At 42.3% G+C, this 27,692-nt stretch overlaps 1 protein-coding gene across 2 annotated transcripts in view; it reads right to left on the reverse strand.

Moving 5' to 3' along the window:
- LSM14A (LSM14A mRNA processing body assembly factor) overlaps positions 1 to 27,692 on the reverse strand; it is an 80,034-nt gene that overhangs the window by 31,963 nt on the left and 20,379 nt on the right. For both annotated transcript variants that reach the window (XM_070398705.1, XM_070398704.1), the window contains exons 2-3: positions 20,609 to 20,772; positions 12,908 to 13,037 (exon numbers count right to left, since the gene is read on the reverse strand). In XM_070398705.1, coding sequence (XP_070254806.1) covers positions 12,908 to 13,037; positions 20,609 to 20,772 — 294 coding nt within the window. The remainder of the gene's footprint in view (positions 1 to 12,907; positions 13,038 to 20,608; positions 20,773 to 27,692) is intronic.

Genomic DNA, 27,692 nt, shown 5'->3' on the forward strand with positions numbered 1-27,692 from the left:
GAATTGAGCCCCAGATCCAGGCATGAGCCATTGACCTGAATCGAACCCGGGACCCTTCAGTCCGCAGGCCAATGCTCTACCCACTGAGATAACTGGCCAGGGCCCTTTGCATTTTCTATGTACACAATTATGTCACCTTCAAATACTTTTAGTTCTTCCTTTTCATTCTTTAAATCTTTTATTTTTTTCTTGTCTTACTGAATTGAGGACCTCTACATTAAATAAAATATTGAGACAATTTTGCCTTTGCTTTTTATTCTTTACCCCAAGGGAAATGCATTCATTATTTCACCATTATGTAAGCTTTTTCATTTCACTGATCAAATTTAGGATTACCTCCCATTTCTTTCAAATATATTTCTTTATTGATTTCAGAGAGGAAGGACGAGGGAGAGAGAGAGATAGAAACATCAATGATTAGAGAGAATCATTGATTGGCTGCCTCCTGCACGCCCCCAACTGGGGATTAAGCCCGTAACCCGGGCATGTGCCCTTGGCTGGAATCAAACCTGGGTGGGACCCTTCAGTCCGCAGGCCAACGCTCTATCCACTGAGCCAAACTGGCTAGGGCTCCCTCCCATTTCTTAGTTGTTGATAAATGGGTGTTGAATTTTATCAAACGCCTGTTCTATCTTTTGGAATTGCAGTTTTTTTCCTTTATTCTGGTAAGGTAGTAAATTACTAATGATTTTCAAATGTTCAAACAGCATTGCATTCCTGAGATAAACGTGACTTTGTCATTATGTACTCTCCTTTTTATAAACTGCTAGCTTCCAGTGCTAATATTATGTTAAGAACTTTTACATGTGTGTTCATGGGAGATGGTGAGCTGTAATTTTCTTTTCTTTTAATGACATCATCAGGTTGCCTCGGTTATTTGGTTAGGAAGTATTCCTCTACCTTTATTCTCTCAAAGAGTTTGTGTTAAGACTGGTAAAATTATTTCTTCCTTAAGTGGAATTTTTTTGCAGTTTTTCAGAGAGTGAGGAGGAGGAAAGGGGGAGGGAGCAAACCTGCAACTCAGGTACATACCCTTGACCAAGAATCGAACCAGAGACCCTGTGGTGTGCAGGTTGACACTCTTAACTACTGAGCAAACCCAGGCCAAAGCTTCAATTAAAAAAAAAAAATTCCTCACCCAAGTATATGTTTGATTTTCGAGAGAGGGAGGGAGAAATGTGAGAGAGAAACATGGAACAGTTGCCTCCCGACCCACTGGGGATCGAACATTCAACATTTTGTTGTACAGGACAACGCTCCAAACCAACTGATATTGGTGATTTGGGTCTTCCTTTTTGTCTTGATCAGTCTTGATTAGGGCTTATTAATTTCATGAAAATTTTCAAAGAACTAACTCCTGGCTGTGTTGATGTTATATATATTTTGGCTTGTTTCTACTATTTTGTTTTTTGCTTTTAAAACTTTTCTTCCTTCTGCTACTTTTGGACTAAATTTCCTTTTTTTTTCTAGCTTAAGCTGGCAGCTTAGAATACTGATTTTAAAACATTCTTGTTTTCTAGTATATGTACTTAATGGCATGAAATTTTCCCTCAGTAGCAATGCTTAAGCTCAACTCCAATTCTGGTATATTGCATTTTATAAACTTTATTTATTTAAATCTTTATTGTTGAAAGTATTATATATGTTCCCCTTTTCCCCTTATTAACCCCTTCTAGTCTGCCCTCCACCGCCTGCCCAGGACTTCACCACTCTATTGTCTGTGTTCATGGGCTACGCATATTTGTATACAAGGTCTTTGGTTGATCATTCCTATCCACCCTCCCTTCCCTCTATGCTTGTATGCCTCTGGATCTATTTTGTTCATCAGTTTATTTTGTTCATTAGATTCCACATAAGTGTGATCATGTGGTACCTGTGTTTCTGACTGGCTTATTTTTGCTAAGCATAATACTCTCCAGGTCCCTCCATGCTGTCTCAAAGGGTAAGAGATCCTTCTTTTTTTACTGCTGCATAGTATTCCTTGGTGTAAATGTACCACAGCTTTTTTATCCACTCATTTACTGATTGGCACTTGGGCTTGTTTCCAAATCTTAGCTATTGTAAATTGTGCTGCTATGAACACAGGGGTGCATACTTTCTTTCTGATTGGTGTTTTGGGTTTCTTAGGATATATTCCTATAAGTGAGATCACTGGGTCAAATGGCAGTTTCATGTTTAATTTTGGGAAATTCCACACTGTTTTCCATAATGGCTGCACCCATCTGCATTCCCACCAGCAGTGTACTAGGGTTCTCTTTTTTCCACATCCTTGCCAGCACTTGTCATTTGTTGATGGTAGTCATTCCGACAGGTGTGAGGTGATACCTCATTGTCATTTTAATTTGCATCTCTCTGATGATTAGTGACTCTAATTTTTCATGTCTCTTGGCCATTTGTATGTCCACTTTGGAGAAGTGTCTATTTAGGTCCTTTGCCCATTTTTTAATTGGATTGTTTGTCTTCCTTTTAATTGGATTATATGAGTTCCTTATATATTTTGGATATTAACCCTTTATCAGATGTATCATTGCCAAATACATTCTTCCATCCAGTGGGCTCTCTTTTCAGTTTGTTGATGATTTCTTTTGCTCCGCAGAAGCTTTTTATTTTGATGTTGTCCCATTTGTTTATTTTCTCTTTAGTTTCCTTTGCCTGAGATGTATCTGTAAACATATTGCTACAAGAGTTGTCTCATTTTATAAATTGTAAATTAAAAAAATTTTTTTTTGCTAATTTCCCATATGATTTCTTGTTTGATTCATTAGTGATTTACAAGTTTTCTCAATTTCCAATTATTTGGATATTTTCAAGTTATCTTTATTATTAATTCCAAATTTAATTTCTTTGTGACTTGAGAAGATACTATGAATGCTTTCTATCCTTCTGAATTTAATGTACTTGTTTTATGGCCCAGGATTTGATCTATCCCATTGACCAGTCTATTTTATTTGAAAACAATTTATTTTCTGCAATAGTTGGGTATTCTATTTTTATAAATGTTACACACACATTTAGGTTATAACTTTCTGATGAACTGTCTGCCCTTTGTGCCATTATGAAGAATCACTCTTTATCTCTGACAGTACTGCTCACCTTTAAGCTGTTTTGCCTGATGTTCACTTACCTAACAGTTTTGTTATCAGTGTTTGTGTGATATGTTGTGCCTATTTCTGTATTTCAGTGCATCTCTCATCTTCTATATATATAAAGAGCCAGGGTCTATAACAACCAAAGGCTCGACCAAACACCGGAATCAGTGCTGGGTTGCTGTGGTGACCCAGCACTGACTGCAGCTGGTGCTGGCGCAGCGACCCAGCACTGACTGCCGAGGGGGCTGTGGATCAGGCCTGGAGAGAGTCAGGGTCTGATCCGCAGCTTCTGTGGCAGCTGTTGGTCAGCTGTTGCCTCTCTCCTTCTCTCTGGGCCTCTGTAGGGGCTGCTAATCAGCCTCGCCTCTTTGATCAGGCCCAGAGATAGGCCCAAAGACGCTGACTGGCATAGAAACCAACCAATCAGAACCTAATCTGGGTGAACTGCGAAGGCAGAACCTAAGGTGGGGGCTAAGGAGGAGTTTTAAGGGCAACAGCTGTTTGGTGTAAGGTGTAAGAAAGCGGTTCAATTTTTTAATGACCACTTTGGCAGTATAGTGCATATGGCTGGCTATCAGTCCAGATATAGGGATTTGTGTTTTTGTCTGCCAAGAGCATCTCTTCCTGCTGAAAAAGGCTTTAACACGCCCCCCCCCCCCCCCATTTAAGCAATTCTATCCTATATAATCTATTTATACTAATAAAAAGGTAATATGCTAATTAGACCAGGTCAACCAGCCATCTTCCGGATGTCCGACTTCCTTCTGGACAAAGCCATGGTGGTGGGGGCTGAGGCAGAGACAGTTAGGGGCGATCACGCAGGCAGGGGAGGGCTGTTGGGGGCGAGATCAGTCCAGCAGGGGAGGGCAGTTGGGGGCGACCAGGACGGCAGGGGAGGGCACTTGGGGGTGAGATCAGGCCGGCAGGGGAGGGCAGGTGGGGGCAATTGGGCCGGCAGGCAGGCAGGCAGGCAGGAGAGCGGTTGGGAGCCAGCAGTCCCAGATTGTGAGAGGGAGGTTCAACTGCCGGTTTAGGCCTGATCCGGCCTAAACTGGCAGTTGGACATCCCCCAAGCAGTCCCAGATTGGAGAGGGTGCAGGCTGGGCTGAAGGACAACCTCCCACCCCAGTGCACAAATTTCATGCACTGGGCCTCTAGTCCTATATAATAAAAGCCTAATATGCTAAGTGTCTGACCGTTCGACCAGTCGCTTTGACGCGCACTAACCACCAGGCAGTAGACACACCGACTGGTAGGTTAGCTTGCTGCTGGGGTCCGGCCAATCAGGACTGAGCAAGACGGGCCGGACACGCCCTGGAGCCCTCCCACAGTCCCTCCCCAGCCCTGATCGTGCACCAGCGGGGTCCCTTGGCCTAGCCTGAGCCCTCACAATCCGGGACCCCTTGGGGGATGTCGGAGAGCTGGTTTTGGCCTGACCCCCACAGGCCAGGCCGAGGGTCTCCACCAGTGCACGAATCTGTGCACCAGGCCTCTAGTAAACATCATATAGCTTGATCTTTTTTTTCTTTAAATCAGTCTGATAACCTCTGTTCTTTTACACTTCACTAAAGTACATCTTTAATAATCCTTTAGTCTGTTAGCCTTAATGCATGAAATAACCCCCTAGCTTTATGCTAACTGTAAAGTTCATAAGCATGCCTTCTAGGTATTCATCAAACTCAATTAAAAATTAATCTGTACAAAACACTGGAGACCTAAGAGAATCGTCATGCAATATGATTTAACTACTTAACCAGTTAAAATAAAATATATCCATCTGTCTGTCTGTTCAGCCAATATTCCTCCATCTTGCCCATAGTAGTATTATGAGCCTTAAACAGCATGCCATGGATGCTTTGCTTCTTGATTTATTGTGAGATAATTAATTTTTCCTAAGGGTTGGTAAATTACTAAAGTTAATAATGACCTAATCGTCACACATAAGAATTATTTTTAGCTTAAAAAAATAGTGCTTGCCCTGGCTGGTGTGGCTCAGTTGGTTGAGTGTTGTTCCTTGCAATGACAGGTCACCAGTTCAATTCCTGATCAGGGCACATACCCAGGTTGAGGTTTCAGTACCTGGGGTGAGTATGGAAGGCAGCTGATAGATGTTGCTCTCCCGCTTTCTTTCTTTAAAAAAAAAAAAAAAAAAAAAAAGAGTTCCTTGGGTGAGAATGTTTCATGTGCACTAGAGAAGAATGTATAATCTGATATTTGGGGATGAAAGCCTCTGTAAATGTCAATTATAACCATTTGGTCTAATGCAGTGGTTCTCAACCTGTGGGTCGCGACCCCTTTGGCGGTCAAATGACCCTTTCACTGGGGTCGCCTAAGACCATCCTACATATCAGATATTTACATTACGATTCATAACAGTAGCAACATTACAGTTACGAAGTAGCAATGAAAATAATTTTATGGTTGGGTCACAACATGAGGAACTGTATTTAAAGGGCCAGAAGGTTGAGAACCACTGGTCTTATGTGTCACTTAAGGTTGATATTTCTTTATTGATTTTCTGTTTGAATGATCTACCTAGAGCTGTCAATGGAGTATTAAGGTCCCCAACCATGACTGTGCTTTGATCTGTTTCTTCCTTTAGTTCTAAGTAGTTGCTTTAGATATATCAGTGCTTCCTGATTGGGTACATATATATTAAGAAGTGTTATGTTTTCTTTTTTTAAAAATATATTTTATTGGTTTTTTACAGAGAGGAAGGGAGAGGGATAGAGAGTTAGAAACATCGATGAAAGAGAAACATCAATCAGCTGCCTCCTGCACACCCCCTACTGGGATGTGCCCGCAACCAAGGTACATGCCTTTGACCGAAATCGAACCTGGGACCCTTCAGTCCGCAGGCCGACGCTCTATCCACTGAGCCAAACCGGTTAGGGCAGGAAGTGTTATGTTTTCTTGATGTAGTGTCCCATTATCATTATACTAGAGGCTCAGTGCATGGATTTGTGCACCGGTGGGATCCCTTGGCCTGGCCTGCGGGGATTGGGCCGTAAACGGCACTCCGACACCCCCTGAGGGGTCCTGGACTGCGAGAGGGCGCAGGCCAGGCCGAGGGACCCCACTGGTGCATGATTGGGGCTGGGGAGGGACCATGGTAGGGGTCCAGAGCATGTCCGGCCTGTCTCGCGCAGTCCTGATCGGCCCGACCCCAGCAGCAAGCTAACTTACTGGTTGAAGCATCTGCCTCCTGGTGGTCAGTGCACATCATAGCTACTAGTCGAATGGTTGCTTAGGCTTTTATACATAAAGATAATGTCCATCTTTGTCTCTTTTTATCAGGTGAGGATGTAAAAAAAAAGTTGAAAACAAGAGACAGTTTAAAATCTGGCTTAATTTGTGCCAACAGAGACTATATTTTAGTTAATTTTCACCTTAATGCTACAGTTCTTCTCCTCACTTAACAACTTTAATTTTGATTTGTTTTGTTAATCATCACCCAAGGATATTTTTCTTCCATTGATTTTTAGAGAGAGTGGAAGGGAGGGGGGAGAAACAGAGAGAGACACATTGATTGGTTGCCTCCTGCTGGTGCCTGAGGATTAAGCCTGCAACCGAGGTATGTGCCCTATGGAATTGAACTATGACATCCTACTTCATTGGTTGACGCTCAACTACTGAGCAACACCGCTGGCACAACTTTAAAATATATGTTCCTTAATAAGCCACTTCACAAATTATCCTACCAATATTAAAATCAAACAATCTAAAAAGAATCTGCCACTGCAAAAATTACTCTGCCAAACATGGAAAACACTGCCTTTGTGATACCCAAAGAACACCACACCAGCAACCCCCAATAATATTAAAATTAAGTAAAATCACTTACAAGGAACATGTATTTCACCACCACAAAATACTTTAATTAGAGGGGCAGGCTATGAAGAATGGCAGAGCAATATTTACTATGTAGACACTATGTGTATGACTTTGTTCAAATGCTTTACACATATTAAGTCATTCAAACTTCACAGTAAAGTAGGAGGTAAGTACAATAATAATACCAATGTTAATCAAATATCTGATTTAGTGAAAGGAGTTTAAAAGGATAATATAATTTGCAATTGTCTGTTATTTGAATAGTATTCTAAACAGTTATAGCTAACATAGGGTATATCCAGATTTAACATGTATAATTAACACTGGTCTTACTGCTTGAGTAGGTTTGGGAGGTACATGAACCAAAGTTATATTATTTCACCTATCCAAGAATAAGTCCAAAAGGAAAGAAATATTTACAGTTTTAATTTTGAAAAGTGTCAAACCTATATCAAAACTGAAAGTGTATACTTGAATACCGATATATTACTTATCTAGATTCACCAACTGCTAACATCTTTCTAGGCCTACTGTTTTCTTTATGATATACACACTTCTCTTTTGCCAATGTAGACTATAATCACCCTTAAATACTTCAAAACTATCTCTCCAAAAAAAGACATTCTCTTATATGGTTAACCACAAAACCATTACCACATCTAAGAAAATCAACAAAATAACTCCATCCAATGTACCCAAAGTTCCTCAGTAGTCCCTACAATGCTCTTCATATAAACTTTTTACAAAACCCAGATCTAATCACATATTTGGATGCTATATCTCTTTAGTCTCCCCAAGTTCCTGTACTTCACAACATTGAATTCTTTGAAGAGTGTGGACTTCTGGATATATATGGAACATTTCCTCATGATTAGAATGTGCATTTTTAGCAAGAACATCACAGGACCACAGAGGTCAAGTTGTGTAACCCCTTCCTTTCTCCCTATAACATTACATTAAGAAACATATAATTATTTAACTATGGCAATGGCAAAATTGATGACTTGATTAAGATGGTGACTATCAAATCATCTTACTGAATAATAGACAAAACATGTAAATTGACTATACCTTCGCTACACTAACCAGTCAATCAGGAGAGTATGCAAATTAACCCAACAAAGATGGCGATTAATTTGCATACGTAGGCACGAGCGGCCTGGGTCCCGGGAACATCCTTGGGACCCAGGCTGCTCCTAGCCTGTAGGCCCACGCATAGGCCCTGAGCAGTTGGGGTCCCAGAACGCCCCGGGCCACTCCGGGCTTATGGGCACAGGTGCCAAGCGAATGTTCCCGCCCTGTGGCCCCTTGCGCATGTGCAAGCGCCAAGCAGCAGCCTGGATCCACGCCCCCCAGCCCAGCACCCATCACGGGGGCAAACAGGCCAGGCCAGGCCTCCCCGCATCCATCGTGTACCGAACAGAACAGGCCTCCCCGAGATCGGTCATGGGGTGAACAGAACAGGCCTCCCCGAGATTGCTCGCAGGGCGAACAGAACAGGTCTCCCTGGGAACGATCACGAGGCGAACAGGACAGGCCTCCCTGCAATCACTGGTGGGGTGAATAGGCCAGGCCTCCCCCAATCACTCTTGAGGCGAACAGGCCAGGCCTCCCACAGGGCGAACAGAACAGGCCTCCTGTGAGGCGAACAAAACAGGCCACGCCTCCCTGCGATCCCAGGCAAAGAAGCTGTTCTGCTGACCAGCCTGCGCTATGGACCTGTTCGGGTGGGTGGCGCAGAGTCCGGGGCCTCTAGCCTGCAGCCACGGGAAGTATCCCTTTCCAGAGTTAGCAGTACCAGCCCAGGTCCACCCAGCGCCGGGTCCTGACTGCCGGGGTGAGTTCCTGCAGGTTGGGGTTTGATCTCTAGGCATTAGCAGTAGGAGACCAGTGCCTTTGTTATTGCTGTGTGTCCAGGTTTTAATTGAACAAATGCCTGTTGGTCCTGGGTGCCAGCTTAGCAAAATCTTTTAGGAGAATTCTGTCTGGGTTTCCTCAAATTCCCTCAGCCACTACTCACCCCTCTGTAAAGGCGCAGAACAAGTGAGGCCCCTTAAATAAAAATCAGAGATCTCCTGCAACGGTGGGCCTCTCTCATCACAGTCATTTGGACTGGATGGCATTTGAGTATTTATCTAGGCACCATGACAGGGAACACACAAGCTCAAGTCACAATCTCTGCCCTTAAATAATTCACAATCTTATTAGAGCGAGTGGCTGATAAAAGCGCAGTAATGACATCAGAATGTAAGGCAACAATACAGAGAGGAACAGAGGCAATTGCTAGGATGATTTTCCAACAATTAGTACAAAGAGTATGTGCTGTGAATTAAATAAAAAAATATGTGTGGAAGTAGCTGCTTCATGAGTATGAGATCCCTTCCTATTTTAAAGGAAACTGAGTTCCATGTGAACTGTGTAATATGCTATGATATCTGAGGCACAGGACAAGGGAGGCCCTAAGGGTACTATGCTTTTTTTTTTAAATATATTTTATTGATTTTTTACAGAGAAGAAGGGAGAGGGATAGAGAGTTAGAAACATCAATGAGAGAGATCGATCAGCTGCCTCCTGCACGCCCCCTACTGGGGATGTGCCCGCAACCAAGGTACATGCCCTTGACTGGAATTGAACCCGGGACCCCTCATCCGCAGGCCGATGCTCTATCCACTGAGCCAAACCGGTTCGGCAGGGTACTAAGCTTTGATATTTGAGTCATTCTTTATTGTTCAATGTGATTTATTTCTGCACGCTTCAGTTTTGTAATAGTTAAATTACTAGAATAATACATCTTGCTATAAAATATTACTAGAAGAGCAAATGATCAGGTGACATTTATTGTTATTTTCTATAAATGAACACAATCTCTGGTATGCTAAAGTGACAGATATTATAGAAATATTCAGATAGGGAGACCTACAGGCTTAATTACAAGTTAGGCTATCACAACCCAAATTTATTGCTTAAAAGCAGGGAGCCAACTAGAAACTGAACCAAATATAAGCCCTTGAAGGGTAAATGTAAATTGGATAAGCTCTGCTATTACAAGAGCAAGAAGAAAAAAATTCAGATGCAAGAATGAGAAGCACACTGCATCCACTCTAAGTTGCTGTTAAAGAAAAAGAATGATATATTATGAAAATACTTAATACAGATTGTAAAGAGATTTGTTCAAAGAGGATTTCCTAGAGGAGGTGGTATTTTAGTTAATTTTTTTAAATGTGAAGAGGTTAGCTAGATAAGAAAAAGGTTTAGGGGTCCCAAATTGCAGAGGGTGCAGGCGGGGCTGAGGGACCGCCCCCCCACCCCCGTGCACGAATTTCGTGCACCAGGCCTCTAGTCCTATATAATATCCTATATAATAAAAGCCCAGTGACCGAACGGCTAAACGACCAGACCAACCGGTTGACCAGTCACTATGACACACACTGACCACCAGGGGACAGATGCTCAATGCAGGAGCTGTTCCCCTGGTGGTCAGTGTGCTACCACAGTGAGAGTGCCGCTCGGCTGACCGAAATGAGTGGCTGCTCCCGCCGTGAACCCTGGGCAGCCGGGCAATCCATCATTGCCTCCTCACCCCAGGCTCCTCCTTCTTGCTCCCTGCCGCCTCCTCTGGATGCCTGCAGGCTGCTGCTGGGCTTGTAGAACTGACCCTGGAGGCTGGGAGGCGGGTTCATGGCTGCTGCAGGACTGAGGCCTACTCTACTGCCTCTTAGTGCTATTGTCCCTGGGCCCGGCCCCAACTAGGTCCCTTGGAGAGGTGAGTGCTCCGGCTTCATGGAAGATGCCAGACCAGGGAGCAGCCACTCGGCTGACTGGAATGAGCAGCACTAGGAATGAGCAGCACTACGACAGCAGGCCAATCCCTGCATGTCACGCCCCCCACCAGTGCAAGAATCCCATGCACCGGGCCTCTAGTTCCATTATAAAGGCACAACACTCACCCTCTTTGTAATTAGTAAGTAAACTGTGGGATGAATACCTTAAGGACATTTTAATATCCTCTTTCAACACCATTTACTCAATGATTTTAGCTGATAATAGTGCTGCTAATTATTACACCAGAGATTATTTTTTTAAATACATATTTTATTTATTTTTTACAGAGAGGAATAGAGAGCCAGAAACATCAATGAGAGAGAAACATCAATCAGCTGCTTCCTGCACACCACCTACTGGAGATGTTCCCGCAACCAAGGTCCATGTCCTTGACTGGAATCGAACCTGGGATCTTTCAGTCTGCAGACTGATGCTCTATCCACTGAGCTAAACCAGCCAGGGCGAGATTATTAAATGATGACTTTCTATTATCTACCATTCCTTCCTTTTATTAGCTGGTATTTTTCTGTTAAAAAAGAGCATTGTTTCCCCTTCTTTTAGTGGGGAATGGTATTTAGAAACCAAGAACAGAGTCTACACATGTTCTTTGCTACTGGATATCACTGCTTCTAGGTCTGTCAGTCAGGAAATAAGCAGTTTTTAAAAAAAATGTGTTCATTCTCATACCTCCAATTCATCTTCAACATCACAGGGTTCTTCGGTACCTTCCCCATTCCATATTTTTATATCCCTACTCCACACCACTTCCCAACATTAATATACTAATTTGTTCTCCCCCATTATACATAAAAAATAGTTTCAAAACTGCCTGGCCAGTGTTGCTCAGTGGTTGAGCACAGACTTATGAACCAGGAAGTCACAGTTTGATTCCCGATTCCTAGTCAGAGCACATGCCTGGGTTGCAGGCTCAATCCCCAGTGGGGGATGTGCAGGAGGTAGCCAATCATGATTCTCTCTCATCATTGATGTTTCTGTCTCTCTCTCCCTTCCTCTCTGAAATCAATAAAAATATATTTTAAAAAATAGTTTCAAAATTAACACCAATGCCACTACCAATTACAAACCCCAAGTCAAAATTTTTTAATAGTTCTATTTACTACCACATAACCTACTAAGAGTGTAAAAGATACTTGAATTAAATACTTTTTTCCTGTGTGGCTATGTTATTGATTTGATATATATTTATTACCAGTTGTTTCAGTTTATATTCATTCAATTTTGGGATTCACCCTATCCTTTTTTATTTTGTGATAAAGTCAAACGTTTACATACTTGAAAAGTTACAACTATATAAAAAAGAAATTAATTTTAACAAAACTCATTAGCATGCTAAGACATAAAAACAAAACTTAACACCGAGTTGATCTGATTACACCTAGCTTTTGCACACAATGAATGGCCTTTGTCCTTGTAAGTAGGACTGTTTGTTATTAGCCCAGCCCTCCTACACATTCTCCTTATAGTGTCATATTTCTAAAACATTGTTACTATAAACAAAGCACCAACCCTCCAAATATGCTCTATGTGAGCATCTTTCATACGTGATGAGATAATCACCCACATTCAACATAAATACTTCTTAATGGCATTAATATTCCCTCATCACAATGGCATTATTGCCAATCCCTTTTTGAAAATCTATCCTATTGAAAAAATACTTATTTTAAATGTATATACCTTATGTAAATTTAAAATAACATTCAATGAAATCTGATCACTGGATATATCCAGATTTTTTCTGTTGTTTTTTTAAAGTGACTCTTTTGAGAGATGACCATTTTATTTCCTGATTTTAAAGAGGGAAGAAAGGAGGAAGGGAGACAACGTGGGAGAGGGAATGGGAGAAGTGGAGGAGAGAGGGAAAGAGAAAGAGAAATATCAATTTTGTTGTTACACTTATGTTTTCATTCATTGGTTGATTCTTTATGTGCCCTGACCGGACCCACAACCTTGGCAGATTGAGATGACACTTTAACTAACTGAGCTAGCTGGCCAGGGCCAAGAGAGACCATTTTAGAACCACTGGTCAATGAGGACATTAAATAAAGCCTGTAAAATATAGTAATAGGCCACAAAAGGAATACCAAACAAGATGTCTAAAAATGTGTGGTTATAAAAAAAAAGAAAAACGAAAAACGTACCAACACCAACAGCACCAAATTGCTGCCCGACTAATGAACTTGGACTGAACTGACTGTACGTCGACATCCTGCCAAAAGGTCCATAGGAACCCACTGACTGGAATGAAGAAGTAGATGAGCCTAGTGAAGACTGAAGAAAAACCATGGGTTATTTTTTTCAGGCTCTAAACAACATACATATAATGGAAAGAAATTTGAATATTTACACTTTTAAAGAAAACGATTAAATTATAACTACTAGACACAAAAGCAATTATAATCTTACAACATGTATTTAACATTAGAACAGCTGAATAACCTTCTGATTTCACTATTTGTATATCTAGCTGACCCTTGAACAACACGGGTTTGAACTGTGAAGGTCCACTTATATGTGAATTTTTTTCAATATAGTCAGCCCTCAACAAATGGAGAGGGTCCATTGTATGTTTTGTTCTACACCATTTTATACACTGAGTGGCCAGATTATTATGACCACCTGACATTTGTAGGCAAATTAGCTATAATTTCACGCTGAAGTTGCTAGAGGGCCAGACCATTATAAATAGGGAAGCAGGTTGTTTACCCTGACAGTAGAAGTAATTTTTTCTGAAGATATGGGTAAACAATGCGATTTAACAGCCTCTGAACGTGGGATACACACACACACACACACACACACACACACACACACACACACACACTGAGTGGCCAGATTATTATGACCACCCCATCAGTACTTCGTTGGGCCACCTTTTGCCTTCAATACTGCGGCGATTCTCCTTGGCATTGATTCCACGAGATGTTGAAAGGTGATGTGAGGAATCTGACACCATGCCTGATGAATAGCACTGTCCAGTTTTGTGAGATTTGATGGTTGTGGAACCAGCTGCCTGATGGCTCTTTTAACTTCATCCCACAAATGCTCCATTGGATTGAGATATGGTGATTGTGGGGGCCACCTAAGCAAGGTAAAGTCTCCCTCATGTTCTTGAAACCACTCCTGCACAATACGAGCACCGTGGCATGGCCCAATGTCTTGTTGGAAGAAGCCATCTCCATTGGGATACGCCATCAACAAGATAGGATGAACCTGATCAGCAATGATACTTAGGTATGTTGTGCTATTCAGACGTTGTTCCACACGAATTAAAGGGCCCAAATCATGCCAGGAAAACATGCCCCAAACCACAACACTGCCCCCACCAGCTTGAAAGGTTGTACTCATGCATGTGGGGTGCATGCTTTCATGCTGTTTCCGCCAAATTCTCACTCTGCCATCTGCATGATGCAACTGGAAATGTGATTCTTCGGATCACATGACTTTTTTCCAATGCTCGGCTGTCCGATCCTTGTGTTCCTGTGCGACTTGGAGACGTTTTATCTTGGTAACTGCAGACAGCAAAGGTGCTGGAACAGGCCTTCCGCTTCCATATCCCATACGATGCAGTGTACGGCTAATTTGCCTACAAATGTCAGGTGGTCATAATAATCTGGCCACTCAGTGTAATACATATCTCACGTTCAAAGGCTGTTAAATCACATTGTTTACCCACATCTTCAGAAAAAAAAAATCACTTCTACTGTCAGGGTAAACAACCTGCTTCCCTATTTGTAATGGTCTGGCCCTCTAGCAACTTTAGCGCGAAATTATAGCTAATTTGTCTACAAATGTCAGGTGGTCATAATAATCTGGCCACTCAGTGTATAAAGGACTTGAGTATCCACAGATTTTGGTATCTATAAAAGGTCCTGAAATCAATACCCTGCACAATCCGAGAAACAACTATAGCTAAGTTTTGGGGAGTCGGAAGTTACATGTGGTCCTGGTTGGGTGGCTCAGTTGGCTGGAGTGTCGTACTGTACACCAAGCATGTCAAACTCAAAGGCTAACACGGGCCAATTAAACGAGGCATATGGCCCGTGGATCGCAAGTTTGACATCCTTGATGTACACCAAAAGGTTACAGGTTCGATTCCCCGTCAGGGGATGTATGGGAGGGAACTGATTGATGTTTCTCTCTCTCCCACTTCCTCTCTAAGAAAACAATATATCCTCAGGTGACGATTGAAAAAAAAAAAGAAAAAAAAAGAAAGTATCTTTCATAGAGAAGTTAAAAATAAAAATACATGTAGATGTTTTATTGTGTGAGGGTTGGCACCCCCAAATTCTGCATTGTTCAAAGGGTCAACTATATGTGCTAATTTTATAGTCATTGATATATACACTTTTTTTCTACAATAAACTCCTCTTTTGAGTAAAGAGTTTTATAGCAGATTTAGGAAAGAACTGAAGAAAAGTTACTTGACTATCAAGTAAAATAACTTTGCTTAAAGGGAAAAAAACATGAAAAAACATACTTGATTATATTGAGTTTTAAATCTGTGCTGACAAATAAGACATTTCACTTTTGATTTTATTTTTGATCTTGTGAGGTGCACTATTAAATTTACAGGAAAGAGATGGAAAAACAAACTATTCCACACAAAAATTTACATTTTTAAATATAGTTATCATTAAGTTAAAGAAAAATTAAAAAAATATTAAGTTACTAAACCCAAAATATAATTTAATATGTATATACACAAACTTTTATAATATTAATTTATCTTAATATAAAATATTTCATAATATAAATATGAAGTGTAATAACAACTACTGGCATACAAGCTCACTGATGGTAGGACTTTGTCTGTGTATTCACTGCTGGTACCAGGCAAATGGCAGGTGCTCAATAAATCCTACTGAAAGAATGAATTAAAGTTCAAAAGTTGCCCAACCAGTGTTGCTCAGTGGTGGAGCATCAACCTCTGAACTAGGAGGTCATGGTTCTATTTCTGGACGGGGCATATGCCTGGGTTGCAGGCTCGATCCCCAGTAGGGTGCATGCAGGAGGCAGCCAATGGATGATTCTCTCTCATTATTGATGTTTCTATCTCTCTTTTCCTTCCTCTCTCTGAAAATAAATAAAAAATAAATAATCCAAAGTCAAAATTTAAGGTGGTTAGAGGTTATTCAATACCATTTTGATTTGCATTTTCTTTGATTTTCCTCATTCCATAAAGCTGATTACTTAAACAACTGGTTCCCTGGAGAATTACAAAAGTTATCTAAATATATAAAAGCCTAATATGCAAATTGTCCCCACAGGAGTTCAACAGGGAGACTGATTACTCGCTATGATGTGCGCTGACCACCAGGGGGTGGTGTAAACTAAGGGAGGCCCTGGCTGGCAGCCGGAAGGTCCTGATTGACCCTGATTGCCGGCCAGGCCTGGGGACCCTACCCATGCACAAATTTCATACCACCAGGCTTCTAGTCCTATATAATAAAGAGGTAATATGCAAATTGAGCATCACACCCTCACACAAGATGGCTGCCCCCATGTGGTCACGAGATGGCTGGCAGGGGAGGGCAGTTAGGGGTGACCGGGCTGGCAGAGGAGGGCAGCTGGGGGCGACCAGGCCGGCAGGGGAGCAGTTAGGTGTTGATCGGGCTGGCAGGGGAGTGGTTAGGGGGTGATCAGGCTGGCAGGCAGAAGCAATTAGGGGCAATCAGACAGGTGAGCGGTTGGAAGCCAGCAGTCCTGGATTGTGAGAGATGTTCGACTGCCGGACATCCCCCCAAGGGATGTAATTAAGCTTGCCCACATGGGAGAGGGTGCAGGCTGGGCTGTGGGACACTCCCCCCAGTGCAGGAATTTCATGCACCGGGCCTCTAGTATCTATCTATAGATATCTATCTATCTATCTATCTATCTATCTATATAAAAGCTTAATAAGCTAAGTGTCCGACTGAGCGTTGACTGACTGGTCACTATGATGTGCACTGACCACCAGGGAGCAGATGTTCCAACCAATAGGTTAGCTTGCTGCTGGGGTCTGGCCAATCGGGACTGGGCAAGATGCGGCTGGACACGCCCTGGAGCCCTCCAGTGATCCCTCCCGCAGTCCCTCCCCGGTCACCGGCCACTGGCCCCGACTGGGACTGGGCGAGATGGCCCTGATCGACCCCGATTGCCGCCAGGCGGAGAGACCCCACCCATGCATGAATTTCGTGCACCAGGCCTCTAGTATATATATAAAATAGATACCACCACTATTTGGTGTAGGCCAGTGATTTTCAACCTTTTTCATCTCGTGGCACACATAAACTAATTGCTAAAATTTCGTGCAGCACACCAAAAAGTACATTATATTCTTTGCCTAACTGACAAAAAATAAATAGGTATAATTATCATGCATTCACACCGAATGGCTATAGCTGTGTTGGCTGTTGTCATTCTTTTATTTGACAATCTAAGGGAAAGGAGGTCAGTGCCCCTGACTAAATAGTCAGGTATTCCAAGTTTTAATAATTCTTGTGGCATACCAATTGAAAATTGCTGGTGTAGGCAGCTACTTCTATTAGAATGTGTTTCTTCTCCCTCCACTTAAGATGTCAGATTTTCTCAGGATTCCTTCAGACTTACTTCCCCAAAATTAAGACATAAAAAGGAGAGGATAATCAACAATTGAATCTAAAAATCAAAAGAAACAATCAAAAAATCTAATGAACAAAATAAACTGATAAATAAAATAGAATCAAGAAGCATGGAAACATGAAATAACAGACTGAGGAATCTTAGATGGAAGGAGAGAGAGGGACCAAAGATCTTATATGCATACTAGAGGCCCAGTGTGTGTGTGGGGTGGTGGTGGTGGTAGTGTGTGTGTATGTGTGCGTGTCCCTCAGCCCAGCCTGCGCCTTTTCGCAGTCTGGGAGCCCTCGGGGAGCGGGCCTAAGCTATCAATCGGATATCCTTAGCGCGGCTGCAGAGGCGGGAGAGGCTCCTGCCACCGCCTCTGCGCTCGCCAGCCGTCAGCCCAGCTTGTGGCTAAACGGTGCTTCCTCCTGTCAGAGTGCACTGACGACCAGGGGGCAGCTCCTGCATTGAGCGTCTGCTCCCTGGTGGTCAGTGCGCATCATAGCGACCAGTTGCTCCGCCATTAGGGTCAATTTGCATATTACCCCTTTATTACATAGAATATGCTTTACCTATGGACACAGACAATAGGGTTTTGAAGGCCTGGGGTGGGGCGGGAACTGGGTGGAGGTGGGCAATGGGGGGGTGGGGGGGGAAGGGGACACCTATAATACTTTCAACAATAAAAAAGAAAGGAGAGGATAGATGAAAGAATTTCTCTAGTTTATGTTATAAGAATAAAATTTACCCATTTCTTATTAAAAAGCTTGTCTTAATATTCAAGAAAAATGAGTGGTAAATAAATGTTAAAAGGTCCCTTTTCTTTTTTCTGCTTTAATTTTATATTAGAAGAGTTCCTGAGGTATTTTAATAACTAGAAGACAAATTGTATATAATATGTACTTTAAGAATCTGATTTGTGGGAAACTAAGATTTTTATCACTCACAGAACAAAAAAAGGAAAGTTAATTTAAAAGTACTACATTGATAAATGAATAAGCATCTTTTAGCGCAAATGACCAAAGACTTTTTTTTAAACCAGGGGTTTTATTTAATTTATTTACTTTTTAATCCTCACCCGAGGATATTTTTCCATTGATTTTTAGAGAGAGTGGAAAGGAGGGGGAAAGACTGAGAGAGAGAAGCACATTGATTGGTAGAGGTAGAGTTACGTGCCCTTGACTGGAATCAAACTTGAGACCCTTCAGTCAGCAGGCTGAGGGTCTATCCACTGAGCAAAACCAGCTAGGGCCAAACAAAGACTTCTAATAAGAAAAAGGGTTAAGAAAAAAATGAATTCAGGAGGAAAACCAAGGGGGCCACAAGGTTTTAATCAGCTATGCCCTCAAGTAAAAATATTCTTAAGACCTGCTTCCTCTGCATTATAGCTGACAGTTTCTATATGCTTCCAATTAAAATGTAAAATGAAAACAGGTACTGTAATGGACAGCCTCTTTATTGTTATTTTATTTTTTTTCTTTTCTTTTGTTGTTTAGGGGTGGGGAATCCCAGGGGATCCTGGGAGGGGAGGGGGTCCCGGGCCAGGGCCGGAGGTGGGGTCGGGCACCAGAGCTTTCAGTTTGTTCCCTGGACTTCCTCTTTAATCCATAATTAAAATCTTTTAGATATATGTGTTTCTGTTTTAAATAAAATACACAATTAAAAAAATATATATATTTAGAAAATATATATATTTCAAATTGTGGCTCTATCCCAATCTCACTTGACTTCAGAGAGGAAGGGAGAGGGAGGGAGAGATAGAAACATTAATGATGAGAGAGAATCATTGATCAGCTGCATCTTGTATGCCATCTACTGAGAAGTGAACCCGCAACCCGAGCATGTGCCCTTGACTGGAATCGAACCTGAGATACTTCAGTCCGCAGGGTGACGCTCTATCCACTGAACCAAATTGGCTAAGGCTAAAATACTCAATTTTTTACTTCTCTCACTGAGAATACTTAAGTCTTCTTTTTAAATACCTTATTTAGGGAATTGAATATGTCTGTATATTAAAATTTTTTTATGTTTGGCTCTCTTTTTTTAAAAAATCCTCACCAAAGGACACATTTTTTTTATTAATTTGAGAGAGAGAGAGAGAGAGAGAGAGAGAGAGAGAAACATTGATCAGTTGCCTTTTGTATGTGCCCTGACCATGACGCTCCAACGAACTGAGCCACCTGGCCAGTGCTATGTTTGGTTATCTTATATAACGTTGCATGTATATTGTATAACATATAATGTGATTTTACTCCCCTGACCCCAAACCTAATATACCTAAGAGTAGCCATCACCATCTTGGTTTTTATTTTTTAATTTTTAAAAAAATATATATCTTATTGATTTTTTTACAGAGAGTTAGGGAGAGAGATAGAGAGTTAGAAACATCGATCAGCTGCCTCCTGCACACTCCCTACTAGGTATGTGCCCGAAACCAAGGTACATGCCCTTGACCGGAATTGAACCTGGGACCCTTGAGTCTGCAGGCCGACGCTCTATCCCCTGAGCCAAACCGGTTAGGGCACCATCTTGGTTTTTAATATGAACCACATGAGAATTAATATAGTGGCACAGATCCTGGATTCGAGCCAACTGCCTGAGTTTGTTCAAATTGTGGCTCTATCCCAATCTCACTTGTAAAAACTGAGAATAATTCTAATAACAAGCTCAGAGGGTGGTGTGAGGATTGACTTTTTTTTTTTTTAATGTATTTTATTGATTTTTACAGAGAAGAAGGGAGAGGGATAGAGAGTTAGAAACATCGATGAGAGAGAGACATCGATCAGCTGCCTCCTGCACACTCCCCACTGGGGATATGCCCGCAACCAAGTTACACGCCCTTGACCGGAACCGAACCTGGGACCCTTGAGTCCGCAGGCTGACGCTCTATCCACTGAGCCAAACCAGCCAGAGGGAGTATTGACTTTTATGTATAGTGGTTTGAATAGTGTTTCTCATATAATTAGATCTCGATAAAATATTTTAACTGATGTTGAAATTAGAAAATATTTTATGATAAAAATAAATTCATTAGCTATTTCAGACTTTATTTAGTTTCTTATGCTCTGGAGAGAAAAACCTAGATGAAACATTATCCAGGTATTTTAGGTATCTACGGAAATAGAAAATGGTAAGCTATATATGGGTATTCAACTGAGAAAACAAGCAAACAAACAAAAAACCCTGAAAACCCAGGAGCGGCAAAAGCCAAGGCATCAAGTTTATTTGAACGCCAAGACAAACTTATTATCAGTTACCTGAACGATAGCTGGGTCCTGAGGCAAAGAACATTGTGGTTTTGGCGGCTCACAAACAGTGAGGTCTTTAATATCACTTCCGCGGAATATTATGTATTCAAAGACTTCATCTCGAGGTGGTATTGGACGATCTGTTGGTCTGTCTTCTGTACCAAAGGACCGAACTGGTAAGAAAACAGAGGATATGAGATATGTGCCTATTCATCATATTCAGGTAGTACGTCTTATAAGTGTACTGTTCCAAGTATAAGCAGCAGTTCTTACATGTCACCCATGAGATAGTACTCATTAATTCGTAGCTAAATAATTTTTTTAAAAAAGAAAAATAAAGTGAGTTTTGCCTAGAGCCAAATGTATTCAATTTAAACAAAGACTGTATTATAAAGTTGTGTTATTCCTAGATTTTTATTTATTTACTAGAGGCCTGATGCACAAAATTTGTGGAAGAGTAGGCCTTCCTTTCTCTGGCTGCCGGCACCGGCTTCCCTCTGGCAACCAGGACCAAGGCTTCCCTCGCAGCCCCGGCTTCATTTGGAAGGTCATCCAGTCTAATTAGCATATTACACTTTTATTATTATAGAAGATATCTTTGGTACTTGTGGTGAGAGGAAATGTTGATTTATTTTTTATTTACTTATTTTCACTGTTTGATCTATTTTTTAAAAATTTTTTTTAAAGAAATATTTTATTGATTTTTTACAGAGAGGAAGGGAGAGGGATAGAGAGCGAGAAACATCGATCAGCCGCCTCCTGCGCACCTCCTACTGGGGATGTGCCCGCAACCAAGGTACATGCCTTTGACCTGAATCGAACCCGGGACCTTTCAGTCTGCAGGCCAATGCTCTATCCACTGAGCCAAACTGGTTAGGGCTTGATCTATTTTTAATGTCCTCATTCAGCAAAATAGAAAATTGGAAACCTATGTGATATTTCCTGTGTGTGTGGTGGGGGGAAGTGGGAGTGGAGAGGAGAGGCCAGTGCGTGAAGATTTACAGAGTCCACAAAATCCCAAAGTTCTGAAAATGCCTGCATCTGTATAGAAGTTTCAAATAAGAAAAGTCTGAAAGATCATATATTATCCATTTAAAGAGCATCCTAGAGGAAGTAAACGCAACATAGTGCAAAGTTTTGAATGTATGCATTTTTCCGCAGAATTGATCCAAAGCTAAACTGAAGATGAATGTTATTTCAGTTTAAATAATACCTTTTTTTTAATCCTAAAAATTCTTTCTAGTACTTATGAGACTTCCAGGAAAGATGGTGGCATAGGTGTAGGTTTACAGAAGACTATCCTTCCCTTAGGCTAATAAAAAAAGTTAAAAGTATCCCTAAGCCAGGAAATGATCTCAAACTCATACCATGCAATTTTGTTAAGTATCTTTCAGATGCTGAATGAGTTAGTCTGAACTGGAAGATGAATCCCAGAAACTGTATGTAGCATGTCCTTAGAAATTTTTACTGGTACCCACAAACTTGGTGGATGAGGATAGGGGCACAGATGTGGAAAAAAAGTTGAAATTCCCTTTCCCCTGGTTGCCAAACAGTACTGTATCAGGGCAGGAATAAGAGGCAGGTTTTACATTTTGTCCTTTATCCAAAAGGAAGGCTAAAGAGTTAGAAAAAGCAGAACTACTAAGAAAATTACAACTAAATCAATCTCCCTTCTAACCTCAGGATCACCACCATTACCACCACCACCACCACCACCACCACACAATGTATAATGTCCCAGCCCTCCAAAGTAATAGATTAGCTTATCCTGAAGCAGAGGAGGGGAAAAGTCAAAGCCCTTCCTCTACAAAATCATAGAGAAGCTCCATAGCTTCCTAAGGACTAACGATAATCACATATTCAAAAGATAGATTAATTGCTTTATATTCTAAAAAAAAAAAAAAAATCAACTTTATACCTTAAGAAATTAGAAAAAAACAAAACAAAATAAATCCCAAATCCAGCAAAGTAAATAATACAGATAAGAGCTGAGATAAACAACAAAAAGAACAGAAAAATAATCAACAAAACTAAAAGTTGGTTTTCTGAAAAGATGAATAAAATATAGAAACCTTAGCTATAGTGACCAAGGATAAAGTGAGAAGATGCAAATAACTAAAATCAGAAATGAGAATAAGGATACTACTACCAGTCTTACGGAAATTAAAAGGCTTATAAGATAATCATATGCCAAAACAAACTAGATAATCTAGATGAAACAGAAAAATTCCTAGTTACCAAAAGTGATTCAAGAAAAAAAGAAAAACATAAAATCTCAACAGACCTGCAAGAGATTGGACTAGTAATCGATAACCTCCAAAGAGCCAGAACCAGATGGTTTTACTGGTGAATTTTATCAAACATTAAAAAAAGAATTAAGCCGAAACCGGTTTGGCTCAGTGGATAGAGCGTTGGCCTGCGGACTGAAGGGTCCCAGGTTCGATTCCGGTCAAGGGCATGTACCTGGGTTGCGGGCACATCCCCAGTAGGAGATGTGCAGGAGGCAGCTGATCGATGTTTCTCTCTCATCGATGTTTCTAACTCTCTATCTCTCTCCCTTTCTCTCTGTAAAAAATCAATAAAATATATTAAAAAAAAAAAAAAAAAGAATTAAGATCAATCCTATTCAAATTCCTTCAAAAAAAAAAAAAAAGAAAACACTTTTTAACACATTCTAGGAGGCCAGCATTAGCCTGATACCAAAAGTCAGACAATGAGACCATAAGAAAACTACAAATCAATCTCTCTTTGATTGATTCTAAAAAAAGTTCTAAAAAAATTTAAAATTCTAAAAATAAAATTCTAAACACAAAAATTCTAAAAAAAACAAAAACAAAAAATACTAGCAAACTAATCCTCAGTACATTTAGAAAATTATATACCTTGAACAACTGGGATTTTATCCTAAGAATGCAATGGTGGTTTAACAAATTCAGTGTAATATACCACATTAATAGACTGAAAGGTGGAGTCCCTCACAATCATCTTAATAGATGTAGAAAAAAAAACATTTGATAAAATTTAACACGATTTCATGATAAGAACACTTAGTGAACTTGGAATAGAAGGGAACTTCTTTAACATGAAGGGCATACCAGTATATGAAAAACCCACAGCTAACATCTACACTAATAAAAGAGAAACATGGTAATTGGCGTACGACCGCTACCCTTCCCATTGGCTAATCAGCGTATCATGATGCAAATTAACTGTCAGCCAAGATGGCGGCCGGCAGCCATGCACTGAAGCGAGCAGGGAGGCTTGCTTCCTCCAGGAACTGCAGACTCCAACGTTCCCCGCCTCACTTGACGGCCTCTCAACTGCAACTCTAAGCAACTATTACTATGTTGCAAATAAGAAGCTAAACAAAACCGGCTTTCAGTCAGCTCCGGACCGCAACATTGTATCCATGTTTTCAGCAGCGAGGCCTCAGAGCTAAAGCTGGCCCAGAATTAAAAAAAAAAAGAAAACAAGGAGCAGTTGGGAGCTTTTAGTCAACTGCCAGCGGGAAAACAGCCCTCAGCCCCTCAGCCAGCCTGGCCAGGCACCCCAGTGGGGACCCCCACCCTGATCCAGGACACCCTTCAGGGCAAACCAGCCGGCCCCCACCCATGCACCAGGCCTCTATCCTATATAGTAAAAGGGTAATATGCCTCCCAGCACCGGGATCAGCGGAGCAGCGAGGCTCCCGGCACCGGGATCAGCGTGACAGGGGGCAGCGCCCAAACCTCCTGATCAGCCCTGCTCTGTGCCTGGTAGGGGGGGAGCTCCCCAATCCCCCGATTACCCTGCGGCTCTGTGTGTGACAGGGTGAAGTGCACCAACCCCCTGATCGGTCCTGCTCTGTGTGTGACAGGGTAGAACCATAACCTCTCCATCGGCCCTGCCCTGAGTGTGACAGTGGTGGCGCCCCAACCCCCTGATCGGCCCTGCTCTGTGCGTGACAGGGGGTGGCGCCGCAACCTCCCCATCGACCCTGCCTTGAGTGTGACAGGGGGCGGTGCCCCAACCCCCCAATCAGTCTATCCTGAGCGTGACTGAGGGTGGCATTGCAACCTCCCGATCCGCCCTGCTCTGTGCATGACGGGGCGGCGCCCCAACTCCCCAATCGGCCCTGCTCTGAGCCTGATCAGGGGCTGCACCTAGGGATTGGGCCTGCCCTCTGCCACCCAGGAGCAGGCCTAAGCCAGCAGGTCATTATCTCCCGAGGTGTGCCAGACTGTAAGAGGGCACAGGCCGGGCTGGGGGACCCCCCGCCCCCGAGTGCACAAATTTTTGTGCACCGGGCCTCTAGTAGCCTATATAATAAAAGGGTAATATGCAAATCGACCAAACCACAGAATGACAGGTTGCTATGATGCGCACTGACTACGGAGGGGAAAGGGGGGCAGACGCTAAAACAGGAGCTTCCCCATGGTGGTCAGTGTGCTCCCATAGGGGGAGCGCTGCTCAGCCACAAGCCAGGCTGATGGCTGTTGAGCGCAGCGGCCGCCTCCACCGCAGTGCTAAGGATGTCCGATTGACGACTTAGGCCCAAGGGGAGTGGGCCTAAGCTGTCAGTCGGACATCCCCCAAAGACTCCTGGACTTCAAAAGGATGCAGGCTGGGCTGAGGTGACCCCCTCTAGGCCCCCCCCCCCCCCCCAGTGCATGAATGTCGTGCGCCGGGCCTCTAGTTCAATAATAAAAGACGAAAGCTTTCCCCTAAGATCAGAAACAAGACAAGGATGCTCACTTTCGCCACTGCTATTCAGAAGTCTTAGCCAGCACAATCAGGCAAGAGAAATAATAGGTAGCCAAACTGGAGAGGAAGAAGTAAAACTATCTCTTTTTGAAGATGACAGGATTTCAAGTATAGAAAAGACATGAAATTCATTTAAAAAAATCTACAAGAGCTAATAAATAAATTCAGCAACGTTACAAGTATAACACCAACACACAAAAATTGATTGTTTCTATATACCAACAATGATCAATCCAAAAAAGAAATTTAAAAAATAATTCCACTTATAACAGTATTCAAAAAAAATAAAATATCTAGGAATAAATTTAACTAAGGAAGTGAAAGACTTGCACACAGACAATTACAACACATTGCTGAAATAAATTAAAGACCTAAATAAATGGAAAGTCATCATGTTCTTGAACTTGGAAGACTTAAAATTATGATGCTTCCTAAAGTTATCTACAGATTTAGTACAATCCCTATCAAAATTGTGATGGACTTGTTTTCTTTTTCTTTTCTTCAGAAATTGAAAACCAATCCTCAATTCATATGTAACTTTAAGGGAGCCTGAATAGCCAAAGGATCTTGAAAAAGTTAAGAGGACCCATACTTCCCAATTTCAAAACTTTCTACAAAGCTACAATAGTCAAAACAGTGTGGTACTGGCATAAGATAGACATACAGATTTATGGAATGGAACAGAGTCCAGAAATAAACCCAAACATCTATGGCTAACTTATTTTAGACAAAGGTCCAAAACCACCCAAAAGGGAAAGATTAGTCTCTTCAAAAAAAGGTCCTGGAACAACTGAATGACCACATTAAAAAAATGAGTTTGGGACCTACCTTACTCCACATATAAAAACTAGAGGCCCTGTGCACAAAATTCGTGCACAGGTGGGGTCCCTAGGCCTGGCCAGCGATCAGGACCAATCAGGGCCCAAAGGCCCCAGCGGGGTCAGGAGAGGAGGTGATGGTTGCCAGGCTGGGCACAGAAGGAATGGAAGCCGGACGCTGCCATTGTCGGCGCCCCGCCACTGCATGGTTTCTCGCCTTCCCCGCCCCCTTACCTCATCGCCACGGCGGGTGGGCAGTGGGCCAATCAGGGCCTGCTGACCAGGAGTAGGACAGAGCAGAGTAGGTTAGCCGCCAGTCCCAAGGGAGCCGGCCTTCGGCCACCCTGGGAAAGGGGCCATGTCCGCTGCCACCAAACCCTGGTTTCCTGTCCCAGCCTGGGGCCCAGCCCTGATCAGGTGATCAGGGCCTGCAGGCCGGGGGGAGGAACCATGGGTGGTTGGCTGGCTGGGGGAGGTTGGCTGTGGAAGTGCACTGACCACTACGGGGCAGCTCCTGTGTTGAGTGTCTTCCCCCTGGTGGTCACTGTGCATCATAGCGACTGGTCGTTCCATTGTAATGGTTGCTTAGGCTTTTATATATATAGATTATCTCAGCCCAGCCAGTGTGGCTCAGCGGTTGAGTGTCAACCTATGAACCAGGAAGTCATGGTTTGATTCCCAGTCAGGGTACATGCCAGGGTTGCGGACTTGATTCCCAGTAGGAGGCGTGCAGGAGGCAGCCAATCAATGATTCTCACTCATCATTGATATTTCTTTCTCTCTCTCTTCCTCACTGAAATCAATAAAAAGATATTTTTAAAAATTAGCTCAAAGTGGGTGTGATATTGTGAAATAAGACACATATATATTTTGGTCTTTGTCTCCAGCTCCTGGCCAGAGTTCATAAAAACCTTTGTAGATTCCAAAGAAATAAAGGTACTAAGAGTGTGAATCTTGTTCTCATAAGATATGAGACACAGAGCTCCTAAATCTCTTGGAATTTCCTGGATGACAGGCACATCTTTTGCTCTAATGAGAAGACTCTTGGTGGGCTCCTAGATAGCTTCAGGAAAGGGGCTGGTCACCAGATTAGAAGCTTAGAACTTTCAACCTCACTTCCCATCCTCTGGGAAGGAGAGAGGAACTGAAGATTGAGTTGATAATCATGTCTACATGATGAAGCTTCCACAAAAATCCCCAAACTACAGGATTTGGAGAGCTTCCAGCTTGGTGAACAATGCGGAGGTGCTGGGAGGGTAGAAAAGTCATGAAAGCTCTGCACTCCTTCCCACCTGTCTTACCTTATGCATCTCTTCCATCTGGCTGTTCCTGAGTTGTACCCTACTGTAATAAACTGATAATCTAATAAGGAAACTGTTATTTTGAGTTCTGTGAGCTGTTCTAGCAAATGATCAAACCAAGGAGGGAGCCCTGGTGGCTGTGAGGCCCGGAGCTCAGGCCTCGCAGCCATCGTGGCCGGCAGTGGCAGCAGCAGTGGGGTGATGGGGGTGGTGCCTTCCCCTGATCAGCCC

This window comes from Myotis yumanensis, unplaced genomic scaffold, assembly GCF_028538775.1.
Source record: "Myotis yumanensis isolate MYYU_CA2020_CCGP unplaced genomic scaffold, mMyoYum1.0.hap1 SCAF_18, whole genome shotgun sequence".
NCBI classification, from domain to species: domain Eukaryota; kingdom Metazoa; phylum Chordata; class Mammalia; order Chiroptera; family Vespertilionidae; genus Myotis; species Myotis yumanensis.